Source organism: Danio rerio, chromosome 8, assembly GCF_049306965.1.
Source record: "Danio rerio strain Tuebingen ecotype United States chromosome 8, GRCz12tu, whole genome shotgun sequence".
In the NCBI taxonomy this organism is placed as follows: Eukaryota; Metazoa; Chordata; class Actinopteri; order Cypriniformes; family Danionidae; genus Danio; species Danio rerio.
In genome coordinates this window covers 51,434,446-51,450,347 of record NC_133183.1, presented here as the reverse complement: position 1 = coordinate 51,450,347, position 15,902 = coordinate 51,434,446, and the positions used below count along the sequence as shown (strand labels likewise).

The 15,902-nt window shown below is 34.9% G+C and overlaps 1 protein-coding gene and 1 long non-coding RNA gene across 3 annotated transcripts in view; one reads left to right on the top strand and one right to left on the bottom strand.

Moving 5' to 3' along the window:
* The first annotated feature begins 1,116 nt into the window (after positions 1-1,116).
* Positions 1,117-7,387, top strand: LOC141375906 (uncharacterized). Its single transcript, XR_012384716.1, has 2 exons — positions 1,117-3,999; positions 4,227-7,387. It is a non-coding gene; the product is annotated as an uncharacterized lncRNA (long non-coding RNA).
* A 1,200-nt stretch (positions 7,388-8,587) lies between these two features.
* slc23a2 (solute carrier family 23 member 2) overlaps positions 8,588-15,902 on the bottom strand; it is a 68,821-nt gene continuing 61,506 nt past the window's right edge. For both annotated transcript variants that reach the window (XM_021472133.3, XM_021472134.3), the window contains 4 exons: positions 15,555-15,660; positions 13,630-13,897; positions 13,446-13,541; positions 8,588-10,008 (listed from right to left, as the gene is read on the bottom strand). In XM_021472133.3, the coding sequence (XP_021327808.1) occupies positions 9,764-10,008; positions 13,446-13,541; positions 13,630-13,897; positions 15,555-15,660 (715 nt within the window). In that variant the 3' untranslated portion in view covers positions 8,588-9,763. The remainder of the gene's footprint in view (positions 10,009-13,445; positions 13,542-13,629; positions 13,898-15,554; positions 15,661-15,902) is intronic.

The following is a 15,902-nucleotide window of genomic DNA, read 5'->3' as shown; positions in this document are numbered from 1 at the left end:
GTGCGTTATGGCTGTATATCGGCATTGGTCGGAGGCGTGCCTTGACACAAGGCCACAGGCCAAGTGCCTTAGTGTCCCACCAGTGACTATATACAGTCATATGCCACTGCTACTCGTGTGATATTGCGTTTATAAAACAATTTGACGGCATAATTGTGTATATAAAAAAGAAAATTAAACACGGAATTTCTCAAAATCTTTTTGTAAGAGGAACTACTTTCTTCTGCCATTTGTTAACATCTGCAGCTGACGTCAGACCAGTAGAAACCATTACTACTTCTCAAACGTCCTTTTAGAGCTAGTATTTGGCTGATTCTAATATCTAAAGTGGTGACAGAACAGGTGATTTTGCTCACATTTTAAGATTAGAAGGATAAATGGCATGAAATGCTATAAGTCTAGAGACATTTCCCAATATTCCTTTGTTTCAATCGGGATATTACAATATTTAAACCTAGAAAAAGCCAAAGCAAGGCAAACACTATCAGATTACTATGGTATAAATGCAGCACAAAAACATACAAAAGAGAAATATAAACTCAGAATGTCACTTACCTGTTTCATAATGATTTGATCAGCTGTAGTTAGAAATTACACTGAGATTTTCTCTACTATTAGCTTATTATGCAGTCTCTGTCGCCACCTTGTGGCAGAAGGTCAACAGTTTTTGCTTTGCTCAGAATGACAGGCTGATGGATGTCTACGTGCTGCATCTCTAAAATTAAAAATAAATAAAATAGGCACTATCCTTAAAAAAAAAAAAAAAAAAAAACTGCATAGTTTTAGCCTAAACAACTACATTCTCACCTGAAAAGCCTCAAAAGCATTATGTTTACCAACAGCTGCAGTATTTGTCAAACTGTAATGAGTTTACTGATCTGCTGTCACTCTATGTGGGCGGAGTAATCCCCAAGGGTGAGGAGGCTGTACAAGTTCTGATATTGCAGAATAATGAATTGCTATCAGCCAATCAGATTTAAGAACCAGACAGAGATGTTGTATATGAATAATTGACTGAATGAATGAACGAACGAATATATCCTGTTTTGTAGGGGGAAACCATTGATACACAAATTCAAAATTTTTAAAATTCAAAAAAAGACAACACACATTTTTGATTTGCTCAGAAACATCTTATTAAACATCTTTAGGAACATGGAACAAAACAATATCTGCTGTTTCTACTAACAGGAGCTGCAATGGCTGGTCCAAGAATATAGCACATTCTGCACTCTATAGAGATTTATATTCATATATTTATAATAGTTTCAGTGCATTGCACCACTTTCTAAATTTGTACTACTAACATGAACAGGAAGTAATGTTAGAAAAATACAATATGAAAACAGTCTAGTTAACAAAAATATCCAATCAAAATACAGATCTCAAAAAAGAAAAACGGAAAAAAGACTTTTAAATAAAAACGTAACAAAATGGTGCGCTTTGCAGCATGATGATTAAAGATTATATGCATTTTTTTCCAAACATCTTTTTTGTATTTAAAAACACAAAACGATGGATATAAAAAGAAAAATAAACATTTTAAAAGATATTACAATTCCGAAAAACTAGCTATTCTTTTCAGATCGATCCCTTCAAAACAACTGAAGCTTTGAATAACATCAACATGTTATTATTTAGACCAATCGAAACCTGCAAATCTCAACAGAAAATACGCTTTCATCATAGTCGACAGCTTGAGCTAACAAAATGTCCATTTATCAAAACCAGAATTAACATCAATGATGTTTAAATGTTAATAATAACATGAATATTGACCAAAGAAAATGTTAAATGCTTATTTTTTTTTTACATAATTACTGTATGTCACAAATATGTATACACATATGTTACTTCCATAGAAACCTTTATGAGTGACAGATAAATAAAACAGCACAGGATGAGACAGGTCTTCATTATAGGTCTTATTCTGTTTTTGAGAACATTACAAGAAACTATTTAAGGATCAAAGTGTTTCAGAGATGAGGATTTGACACCACTGCAAGCACTGTCGGCGTGAAAGGGAAGAGATTTTGAGGCAAACTGCACACTTTCTCAGTTGCATTGACTTTGGATTCTCAAACAATCATTATCCCACATTTCTGAGTGTTGAATGTCTGGATAACATCTATTAAAGAACAAAAAATAAAGTGTTGTAGTAATGGATTCCTCCTCATGATGGAAGTTAATGTTGTGCTACAAAATTACAGCACTCTGTTAAATATAAATGTCCACTATTCACGCAGCACTAAGATTTCACTTTAGGTCCCAAATACTGTCACTTAAAAGGATAGTTCAACCAAAAAAATAAAAATAAAAACTTAACTACTAATAATTCAATTAATAATTTAATAATGATTAAATTTAGTCACCCTGGTGTTATTCCAACACTGTCTGCATCTTTTTGGACTAGAAGATTTTCATTTTTAAATCTTTTTGTATAAAATCAGCAGTAATAAAAAAGATGGTCTAAGTCAGGGTTGTCAAACTCAATCCGTGGAGGGCCGAAGCCCTGCACAGTTTAGTTCCAACCCTGCTCCAACACACTTACCTGTAGGTTTCAACCGAGCCTGAAGGACCCAATTAGTTTGATCAGGTGTGTTTAATTAGGGTTGGAACTAAACTGTGCAGAGCTGCGGCCCTTTTGGAACGGAGTTTGACACCTGTGGTCTAAGTGTTCTGGGGGGTTGTGATATGGTTGAGTGAAAATAAAATCCATAATACATAAAAATCCCAACCTAGACCGTTGGTGTTTGTACGCAAACATGAGACATTATCATAATGACATAAGGGTCATTTTTAGCTCTAATAGCTAACAGAACGAATAACTGACAATCTATGAACACAACAGATATCTTTACCTCAGAAAAAGAAAGCCTGAATTGCATTTTGTGTCATGTTTTATATAATCTTGTTTTTGCACAAGTTGTGTGATGTGTTTCTGTGCAAGTCAGACTACAATTTAGCACAAACAGCTAATATTGCTAATTTGTGCTAATGTAGCTCTAACGGTTGACATCCAGTGGTCACAACATACACATTTACCTCAGAGAAGGAAGTACATTGTATTTTGTGTTGTGGTTCTATTAATCTTGACAAATGTGAGATCTTTTAATGCGAGTTGGAGTGAAATTTAGCACTAATAGCACAAATGTGGCTAAAATAGCTGACAAATCAATGAACACAATAGACACATTTACCTCAGAGGACAAAAGCCTATGAATTGTTTAACATTTCTATTAATGTTTTTTTTTTTTTTTTTACAACCCTAAAATCCAAAGTGTATATAAATCATCCACCAATATTCTGTTCACTAAACCCTATAGTACTGTATTTTGCTTCGCATTTCTATTAATCTTGGCTTTATACACCTCGTGTGGTTTTCCTAATAATTTTCAGTGTACTTTAGCTAATAACGCTAATGTAATAACGCTAATATGGCTCAAATAGTTGACAATCAATAAACACAAAAGATACTTTTACCTTAGCAAAAAACTGTTTGTGTAAAACATTGTGTTTTGTGAAACAATATCTACTAATCTTGATTTCTTGAGCTTTTTAGGAAGAGTCAGATTGAGCTGTGCTGCTAATAATGCTAACGTAGCACTAAATAACACATTAAAGGTGCAGTAGGTGATTGTCTTCAGAAACATTTTTTTTGTTGTTGTGCTGCTTGAAAGTCTCTTTACAGTGCAATAGTAACGATTAAAGTAAATGATCTAAATGTGTTTATATGTATTTTCCTATTTTTAGTAAGGCATAAAACAAACAAAAAAAAATGTTCATCCAATTACTGTTGAGCCAATAATTCTCATAATTCTGAGAAATAGCCCAAACTGTCAGCAAATGCAGATTTATACAACTGCGCACCTCTGTTCACGTAGATCCACCATTATCGCGTGCACGCGCACTCATACCCTATACTGAAAAAAAAACAGCTTAAATCAACCTAGGCTGGTTGGCTGGTTTTAGCTGGTCGACCAGGCTGGTTTTAGAGGGGTTTTGGCCATTTCCAGGCTGGTTTCCAGCCATTTCCAGTCTGGTCTGAGCTGATCAGGCTGGGAGATGACCAACTAAAACCAGCTTGACCAGCCTGGCTGATTTCGCTGGATTTAGCTAGTCATTTTCCAGCCTGACCAGCTAAGACCAGGCTGGAAATGGCTGGAAACCAGCCTGGAAATGGCCAAAACCCCTCTAAAACCAGCCTGGTCTGGATTTTTTAGCAGGGTATGCACATGAGAGAGGGAGTAAGAGAGCAAAACAAGTGCTGAATCAAAACATTTTTAAATCCTGAATCAATATTTGAGTTACTTTTGCAAGCTGGAGGAAGGATGACACCATGGCTAAAGTATTTCTTTTAGACAAGTAATGTTGGTTTTTAATATTATTTTAGCCACATAAAGCTTATGTAGGTTTTGTTGTTACAAATGGCTATATGCACAGAAGTGTTGTTCAGCCACTGAAATTTTCCTGCGAAAGATTGTGACTATTTTCAGTTTCATAATGGACCTTTTACAGCATAGATGATGTAAATTTTTATTTAGTTTACACAACAAAACATGAGTAAATAGCGTTATTCTGCCTAGCTTGCTTTACTGAGCTGAAGTTGGTTTTATATTCACATCACAATGGTTTATTTTTAAACAATGACAACCTACGATGCGCCCCCTATATTGTTTACCCTGCGACTCTGAATATTCGCTCTGAATTAGCATGTAAGTAAGCCTTAGTAATAAGTGTAATTCCTGCACAACGCCGGCCGACCACCAAGCATACAGTAGTTGCTTTCGGACAAAGCATGTGAGAGAGTGACCAACAATCCTTGCATGCCTGAAATATTGCACATTATGACGAGTTTTGCTTGCTACACAACTAAAAATGTGCTAGATACAATACAGTTCTTCTTTGGGAAATATATTATTATATAGTCCTATAAGGTTTTCTAACTGGCGAACGACATGATCTAGTAGGTTGTCTACTGTCACCTTGGCAGATCACCTACTGCACCTTCAAATTTCAGTGTACTGTTCAACAAAACCTATTGTAAACCACAAGAACACTAGAAATACATGGCACAATATACAGTTGAAGTCAGATTATTAGCCCCCCTAAATTATTAGACCGCTTGTTTATTTTTTCCCCAATTTCTGTTTAACGGAGAGAAGATTTTTTCAATACATTTCTAAACATATTAATTTTAATAACTCATTTCTAATCACTGATTGGTTTTATCTTTACCATGATGACTGAAAATAATATGACTACATATTTTTCAAGACACTTAAAGTGACATTAAAGGCTCAACTAGATTAATTAAGTTAACTAGGCAGGTTTGGCGAATTAGGCAAGTGGTTTGTTATGTAGATTATTAAGAAAAACTATAGCTTAAAGAGGCTAATGATTTTGTCTCTAAAATGGTTCATAAAAAATTCAAAACTGCTTTTATTCTAGCCGAAATAAAACAAGTAAGACTTTCTCCAGAAGAAAAAAATATTATCAGACATACTGTGAAAATGTCCTTGCTCTGTTAAACATCATTTGGAAAATATTTAAAAAAGAAGAAGAAAAAAAAAAAAAAAATCGAAGGGGGCTAATAATTCTAACTTCAACTGTATTTGTGCATATTTATTTAAAATCTTAATGTTGGTCACTATTCACTTAAATAAAACTACACAGCATTAGAACAACATCAGAGAAAGTAAATGATGATTATATTTTTCTTTTTGGTTGAACTCTCCCTTTAACATTCTTAAAACACGTTAAAAATCACTTTGTACTGTAATGCACCGAACATTGTTAAAAATGTGTAAAATAAGGCTGAAAGCAATGTAACTGTTGTAGCAATGTGTTAGAAAGGTAAATGGTCCTTGCATAATTTGGGTGTTCCAAAACACCCAAACAAATCCAACAGCACACCAGAAGGCTGTATTACAGTCAGCTAAAATGACAGAAAGAGAGAAGTTCTCAAACATGTTAGTTGGAATGACCTTCTGAGGAAGCACCGGTTATGTTGTAAATATTGAGACTGGTTATAGAAATGTGTTTTTGCACCAAGCTGTAACACACACACACACGCAACTTTAAACCTTAGAGCGGAGAATCACTCCTCTCGTATCCAGCTTTCAACAATCTTACAGGCAGCAAAAAGATAGTAGACATAGTACACATAAATAAATAAATTATACACCAAGAAGAGAAGCTCCATCTGAATTAAGGACAGTGTGAGAAGACGAGTTTCTGAAACACACGCGACCATCAGACGGAGATCGAAATGAGGTTCTCGCAGAGGTGAAAGAATAACTGCACATATTTTCAACAAAACAAGGCTCTTTCATGATCTTTCGTGATATCACAGAAATCACAGAAGGTGTAACAATAACTGATAGTGTACATTTAAAGACTTTGTTTCATTTGATTTTGTTACTGTAAAGATTATAAAATATCTGTAAACCAAAAATGAGAATTCTATAGTCAAAACTAAATATCAACGATTAGTATTCATTGTGATAATGCTGTAGACTAGTATTTAATAGTACAGTTTAGAGGGTGCAGACAGAGTCTTGCGGATGTGACATTAAAACCTAAAAGACTAATTCGCCTCTGGTTCCCTTACAATTTGTTTATAAATATAATGGGGTTTTCAGTTTATGAGACAGGTGGGGGCGGGGGGGGGGTAGAAATCCCCCTAAAAAGCACAAAAGTACATGTATTTCCTTTACTGAGTTGATTCTCCTGCTGTGACAAACACAACAGATAAATTTACATGAGAAAAGACAGTATGCAGACTCTAATTAGAGCCACATTTACAATTGACCTTGATTTGGTTGACCTTCTATTCTTTTCCAGTGTGAAATGTAATGGACTGTGATGCTAATCACAAATATTGCTAATGTGCTGCTAATAATCAACAGTAAACTAGCACAACAGATAAATCTACCTCTGAACAATTACAAAAATCCAATTCATTTAATTTCTTAGAGTAAAATGTTATGTTGCTAGCTTATTTGATGTTACTGAAGCTAATTCGACACTACTCGACGGTTGATGAAGACAACAGATAAATTTACTTCAGTGAAGATAGAATGTGAACTCTAAATTGAGCCAAATTTCCAATCAACCTTGATTTGGTTGACCTTGATTTCTATTCTTTTCAAATGTGAAATGTAATGGACTGTGATGCTAATCACAAATATTGCTAATGTGTTGCTAATAATCAACAGTAAACTAGCACAACAGATAAATCTACCTCAAAGAAATTAAAATTAATTGGATTTTTGTAATTGTTCAGAGTAAAATGTTATGTTGCTAGCTTATTTGATGTTACTGAAGCTAATTCGACACTACTCGACAGTGATGAAGACAACAGATAAATTTACCTCAGTGAAGAGATTTTGAGTGTCATTTCTACATTTTTTACAATTAGTGTATATTTTCTGCTTGAATTTAAATCCCTGTTGAAAAAAAAAACTGCTTTTTCAGCTGGTTTTAGCTGGTTGATCAGCCTCGTTTTAGAGATGTTTTGGCAATTTCCAGACTGATTTCAGCAATTTCAAGCCTGGTCTTAGCTGTTCAGGCTGGGAAATGACCAGCTAAAACCAGCTTGATCAGCCTGGTTTAAGCTGGACATAGCTGGTTTTGGCTAGGCTGGTCAAGCTGGTCATCTCCCAGCCAGTTGGAAATAACTGAAACCAACCTGGAAAGGGCTAAAACTTGTCTTAAGCTTGGCTGGTCAACCAGCTAAAACCAGCTAACTAGCTTAGGCTGGTTTAAGCTATTTTTTTTCAGAAGAGATGTAGGTCTTAAATCTAACAATGTCGACAATCAATGAAGATAAGACAACTTTACTCAAATTAATTTATCCAAATAAGGTCTGTGGTAAATGTGACTTGAAGATACGTTTTTGCAAAGATGTTTTGCTGAACAAATTACAAATGAACACACTCAACCACAAAACATATCAAGAACTTACTTTTTTTTTAAAATAAACATCTTTGGTACTGATGTGTGTCAATATTTTTTTTTTGCAAAACATTAAGGTATCATCAATGTTTAACAGAATTTATTTCACTCATGAACTTAAAAATCCCCATTATTAAAACCCACAGGACATCTTTAGGTAACCAGCAGTGCATAAGTCTTCCAGGTTTGATGTTCAGATTGCCGCCCTCTATATAAATGCCCACTAAACTCTGCTCTTCCTCACAAACAAACCACATCAGCAGTGCTTGTGGGATCTACAATATAAACCACATTCACATCAACAGCGGTGAGGAAGCGTCACCTACATCAAACAAAGGACAGACCAAAAAAAAAAAAAATGTGGCGCTCAGAACCGAGCTCAATATAGTTATAAAAAACGTTTTTCCCACCGTCTTTCAACAAGACCTGAGTGCAACCATTCTCAAGTTTTTCCCTTCCAGTCTTCCTTCTTTTGCAAACCATGCACTGATTATACATTCGTGTTTTTTTTTTCTGTGCGTGTCATTTTACCTACTGCATAGCTTTCCTTGACTTGCGTCCGCCTCTGAAACTAGCAATTCAAGGTGGCACAAACAGTATTTATTACTGGTGATAAGAAACGCCCTCATTTTTCAAGAACTATTTATCAAAATAGCAGCTAACTAACGACATAAACTTGAGTGACTCAATCTTTTTAAGGCATTGGGACTTGGTTCACCCAGAAAGAAAATTCTGTTATTTACTCTCATGTCATTCGAAACGCCCAAGATTTCGGTTATTTTCAAAACGCTAATTAATTTTTCTTCGTTCTTTTTTTCCCCACACACAAATACTTTTATTGACTGATAAAATTGTAATAAAACTGGCCAATATGTATTATTTTTAAGTTGTCTTTCTTAAGATTTAGAATTTTTATAATTTCGATCAGATACAATCTAGAGGCAAAATATCTGTTTTTATTTCCCTCACACAAAGACTACTAACAATTCGTAAAATTGTGATTAAACTGACCATCATGTATTAATTTTAGTTTGTATTTCTGAAGATTTTGAATATCGAAACTTGGATCAGTTACAATCGAGAGGCAAAATATCTCATATTTCATAAAAAATATCATAATTTGTGTTCTGAAACGAAACAAAGCTGAGTAAACGACAGAATTTTCACTTCATGTTGAACTAACCCTTTAAAATCATAAAAACTTCTGGAAGTTAAAATCACGAACAAGCAAACTACATTTTGTGCGTTAATTCAAGCAGTGCAATTCAAACATAAAGCACAATAACCTTGCATCACTAAGTAAACCTTGCGATCCACTTTGTTCCATAACTGTGCCATGCATAAAGCGAGTGTGGGCTTGTTGTGAACGGGCATGTGTGACAATGGAACTCATTAGCATGTCATTTATCGTCAAACGCATCTGATTATCGACATACCAGACGGAGCAGTGCAGGTCGGCCAAAGAAAGGAACACTGATACTAGAAATGCGGAGGATTTTATAAAGTGTTTTCCATCAATCAGTCTGTGTTGCCACATCCTCCCACATAAAGAGACGAACGTGTATAACTGCCTTGCTTCCACTCGCCGTTGTCATTGGGACAATTTCAGATCCGCCTGAAAACCGCTCAAGAAACCGCCTTTAGTGTTTGATGACAAGTCGATCAAAAGGGAGAGTTTTTAAAGGATGAAAGAGTCTGAAGCTGGTTGTGTATTTAAGGATAGGACTGCAGAATTCACTGACTGGGTGGAATGAAGCCTCGCGATGACTGTCTAAAAACCTACCGGATAGGGCGGTGTTTAACACTATACTCCACTTTCTCCCAGTTCTGGTTTGGCTGGCATGCTTTCGTCTTTCCTGTTTCGACAGCTGTGGGTGAAGATGCTCCACTGGTAGCCGGCGAAAGTTGGGCTGATTGGAAGGTACTGGAAAATGCGATGGCGCCGCAAGAAGTCCATACCAATCGGAAGGTCGTAGGATTCCATTCGTTCCCGTTTAGATGAGCTGTTTCCACGATTCATCTTACGGATGCCCCTCTCCTCTGCAGTGCCTGAAATAGAAAGTTAATGAGAGGAAAAAAATAGTAAATTATCTAAAATGTGAACAATAAAACTGAAAAAAAGGTGCGTAATGCTTCATAAATATTAATGGTAAGGCTATGTGATCGATTTGTTTGTTTGTCTGCTTCTGAAAGAATCGAATGTCAGATGCACTTCAATAATCATCAGCTCAAGAAGTTCGCTATTTCAAACATAGATGCGCACGCAAGCTATGTTGAGAAAGCAAAACCGCTCATGCTTTAGACAGCCTTGTAAACAACAATGGGGCACAGGGTAGTTCTGGTTTTCTTCTAGGCTTTGTGGCTGTTCATCAAGACGACAACAAGTTTTGTTTGAGCTCAGATCAACCATGGCTTGTTATTTTATGTATGTATTATTACGGTTTAATGTCCCGGCTGTGCATTTAAAAATGGCGCTTCCTTTGTTTTCATTCTCCTGGCTTGTGCACGAGCTATTTACGTATCTCTGTAAACCAATAGCGTTCAGCTGCGAGGCTTGCTCTGCCTTTTGGTACCCTTTTGTTATGCTAGGTACCCCTGCAGAAGGGTACCCAAAAAGTGGTACGGGTACGGTTTGCTTTTTGGTGCCTTTTGACAGTGGCAACTGCCATAAAAGCATACCAAACCGAAATGTACCGCACAACTTAGTGGAAACAGGCCATTTAATGACATGCCAGTTTCTAGGTGACCCACTAATTATAAGCACCATTACTACAAGTTTTAATATTATATTAACCGATTTACTGCATTTGAAATGAACACTAAACATTTTAACAAACAAAATGACACCTGCATGCGCCCACCGGCACTACACGCACTGCTTGACATGAGTAAAACTTGGTTAACAATACACAGCACAGATAATACTGAAATAATAGCTAATTATTTGCATACGTCATCTTAATAGTAATACCGTTTTTTCATGAGCTGCACTATTAGTTATATCTTAATGAATGAAAGCCCTTTTGCGATGGTGTTTGTGGTGTTACATTTTACATATAGCTGCCACTTGCATAGCTGAAAGCATCCTGACAATTAAATTAAGAATTAAACAAAACCTCTTGCACCTAAAATGTGTAGATTTGGCGAACGCGATTACCTTCAAACTCCGTCACACCGGCTTTATGGTGAATGCTTTAGTCATTTTCATAGCAGACTTTAAACACTAGAAGTCTTTTGTCCACTCTTCGAAAAAGAGTAAACGATGGATTAACATTCGCCACATGATCTCTAATCAGATGTGTCATTATTTGTAACTTTAGGTGTTTTCTAAAACTAAATCTGTCAGTGTTATTTTCCTCCCATCTTCAGTACTTTACATGTTTGTGGCTGTAGCTCTCCCTGTCATCTAAAGAAAGGCATCGACTGAGTGATTGACAGCTGATATTAATCAATCCGTTCGCATTCAGTTCTAGAGCAGTGGGCCAATCAGAAGAGCTTGAAGGCGGGGCAAGCATTGCGCGCTTTGTTTACTGCAGCAAGTTGACATGACAATTGTTTTAAACTATTCATGAGCGCTGCGTTTGGCGTCTCAGGTGCTAAGATGCGTTCTGCGTGAATGTCTCCTAAATCTGCGTGTGCGGTGAACATTTTGCAGTGAAAATTGGTCGCACGACACCAATTTTATGCAGTCGCACAAATGCTCCCAAATATATTTTGAGGTTGCATACATAAAATTTTAGACGCATATGAGGCCAAAACAGTCGCAATTTCGAGCCCTGAAATAGTTACTACGCTGTGCTCTTTTCCATATATATACTGTATACTGTAGCTGATTATTTTGTGTTTTTAGTGTTTGCTACTTCACACTAACTTTATTTACTCTTTATTCAAACTCTTTCATATATTTTATAATAATATTAAATTATTATTTAAGATATTATTTTAGTAGCAATGCTTTACAATAACAACAAATCTGATTTAATATAATGATTTATTACTACCACAACTACTACTACTACTACTAATAATAATAATAATAATTCATTCATTCATTTTCTTGTCCGCTTAGTCGCTTTATTAAGCCGGGGTCGCCACAGTGGAATAAACCGCCAACTTATCCAGCAAGTTTTTACGCAGCGGATGCCCTTCCAGCCGCAACCCATCTCTGGGAAACATCCACACACACATTCACACACACACACTCATACACCACGGACAATTTAGCCTACCCAATTCACCTGTACCGCATGTCTTTAAACTGTGGGGGAAACCGGAGCACCCGGAGGAAACCCACGCGAACGCGGGGAGAAGATGCAAACTCCACACAAAAATGGCAACTGAGGAGAGGCTTGAACCAGCGACCTTCTTGCTGTGAGGCGACAGCACTAACTACTGCACCACTGCCTCGCCCTACTACTACTACTACTACTACTACTACTACTAATAATAATAATAATAATGTCATTTTCATCCGTTTATCCGGGGCCAGGTCGCGGGGATAATAATAATGATAAATAATAATTTTATTTATTTATCAATCAATGTTTTTTGAACTAATATTTAATATGGTCCAAAACATCAGAAAAAGCACATTATAGATATAATTTATATTAAGCATTTACAATTCATTATTGCGGCATGATTAATTAGAAATAAATCAAAATTTAAACATGAAGTGGTAATTTAGTTAAGTTTATTATTTAGTTTTTTTTAAAGGGTAATGATTTAAAATAATTTCTAATTTGCTTTAAAATAATGAGATAATAATAATAATAATAATAATAATAATAACAATAATAACTATTTATTAATTAGTTAATTAATGTATTGATCAATTAGTAAGTTAGTTATTTAATAAATCAAGTAATTTATTTATTAATCAATGCTTTTGAACAAACTAATATTTAAAATTAGTCCAAAACATTAACTGGACCAAATATATGTACCAAATATGGAAATATGTAAATATAAAAATGTGGAATAAAAAATGTTTTGCATTTATTTTTTCAGTTTTAATTAGTAAAAGAAAACATGAATGAATTTACTTTTGATCCAGTAATTATCAACAGTTTTCTTATTCTTCTAGCTTTATCATCTTTATTTTCAAGAATGAGAGCTACCACGTGAATTTGCTTTGACAAAACAACAGGTTTTGAGTAATGACCTTTTTCTTTACAGCAGGCGAAGCATTTGAATCTTTTTGACTTGAGATTTCCGGTCTCATTAACTTTCATTCATTTTTCGACATTTAACATGCTCTTTCTGCAGCATGATGTTGCAAAATTATATTTCCTTATTATATTATTTTGCAATGTCTGTATAGTCATGAACACACTTGCTTATAGAGGAAATAGTTTGACCGTTTACTGCCGTATATTATTCCTAGTCAATTCTCTCATAAGCAACTAAATCGGTAGTTCTAAAACAAAAACGAGTGCACTTCAACATTAAAGAATGAGGTCAATATTTTAATTATGTGCACCTACCTGGAATAGTATTATCCAACACAAACGCCACTGAACCGCCAACAAACATGGCAGTCGTCAGAAGAACATTCAGCACTTGATCGATCTGCACTATACCTACGACAGAAGAAAAGAATCATGTTCCCCACAAATACCTCAAAACACAACCAACATCATTCTCCATGTGGTATATATGTGCATCTACCAGTGACTAGTGGGTTTTCTTTAAGGTAACTAGGCAGAACCAGGCCGAAGAAGATGGAGAATCCCAGGACAAACAGGTTGCGGGACGAGTTGAGATCCACAAACTGCAGGTTGGAGAGGCCGACGGCGGTGATCATGCCGAATAGTGTGCAGAATAAAGCTCCAAGGACTGGGTCCGGCAGCGATGCAAACAGAGCGCTAAATTTACCCACCATTCCTAGCAGTAGCATGAATGCTGCACCATACTGGATGACCCTCCTGCTGCCCACCTGCACAGTTAATGAGAGACAAAAGTGCTTATTTATTTTAATTAAATGATAACGTTGTGATTCTTAGTGCTTTGAAATGTGCATTCTCTTAATCTGTTTGACAATTGCAACTGAAACAAACGCATTAAATGAAAAAAAAAAAAAAAAAGAGAAATGTCTTGAATGGGGAGGGACATGTTAGATATTAGAGTGCATTTGATTGGTCAGAAGATTTGATGAGAAATTGAAGCATGAGGTGATGTCAAAAAAAAATATTGATCCATTTAGGCCACAGGTGTCTAGCTCAGTTCCTGGAGGGCCGCAGCTCTGCACAGTTTAGTTCTAACCCTAATTAAACACACCTGATCAAACTAACAGAGTCCTTTAGGCTTCTTTGAGACCTAGCATCTAAAAAAATATAACAAAGAACTACTGAACTGGAATTAAATTATTAAAAATAAACCTGCGAGACTTAATTTATGTCCTGTGGCAAAAATATTTTTATTATACTTTTAGTGATCTGCTTAAGGTAGGTCAATTTATTTTTTTGCTTATGATGCAGCATTCAACTCAAGCTCTTTAGACCATGCTCCTGACCGTTTCTCAGTGTTTTGCGGCAATGTCTTTAAATAAATAATTTATTTAGGCCTATTTTCATTATTCATTTATTTTCATTATTCGCTTATTATTATGTACAATAATTGAGACATAAAATGAGATAGTAAAATATAATCAACAACGAAAATGTAAATAAAAACAGAAATAAAAACATAAATGAAAATGTCTTGCCTTAGTCCTATCAAAATAGAAAACACTGAACATCTTTCTATATTTAGGCTAAAATAATGCTTTATTTATTTAAGACTACTTATTTGTACTGAATGTTTGTGCTTTAGTTGTGATTTAGTTGTCTTTTATTTCTTTGGAACAGTAGAACAATAGCATCAATTCTATAGCATAAATTCATACAACTGAATAAACAGTTCTTTATAGTTTTCTGGAGACAATATTGAGTTATAGAAATAAATAATCCAATATACTGTGTGTGTGTGTGTGTGTGTGTGTGTGTGTATATATATGTATATATATAAATATATATACATATATATATATATATATAAATATACATATATATACATATATATAAATATACATATATATAAATATACATATATATAAATATACATATATATAAATATACATATATATATATATACATATATATATATATACATATATATATATATATATATATATATATATATATATATATATATATATATATATACACTCAACATTTGAAGTGGATAAAAACCTTTCATCAAAGTATTTAACAACACCCATTGTTGTCATGATAATTTTGAAATTTCTTGTGATCCACTTCAAATGTTGACTACGGTAGTCTTCATTGTAGAAACAATTCACTACAATCAATCTCTGTTAATGCTACACATTTGATCATTTCTTGTGCTAGATTGGTTTAAATTCGCTTGAATCCCTTTTCACATTAGAGTTAAACTTTTCATGTGTTTTCTAAACTGTTTTCTGCATAATTATAATCCCAACTCAACATTGAACGCTGAAACCATATATCATATAGCCCTATACGAAACCATTTCTGTTAGTAAGTGAAAACACAAAAGAAACCGAAAAGGCACTGAATATGAAAAGATTGTACTTTTGTGATGCCCAGCACTCCGATGTTTGGGCTGGAAGATGTAGAGCCATTTCCAGTGCCAAAGACTCCATCAAGAACACAGGAAAGGCCCTCTGTAAAGATCCCTCTGGGGAAAACAATACATTCGATTTATGCATTAGCACTGTAGACAAATAAATGGATAACTTCCGTCCGCTAAAGAAAAGTACATAGCAAAAATGCCCCAAAGATGATTTGTGGTGCAGATCTGATATGGATAATTAAACATGTTTAGAACTGGTTGCACCAAAAAGAATTAAATTAAGTAGAGTTTAGAGCTAATCAAGGATTTGTTGATCTGGGCTTTATTTTAACTTGAGTTATGTTGCA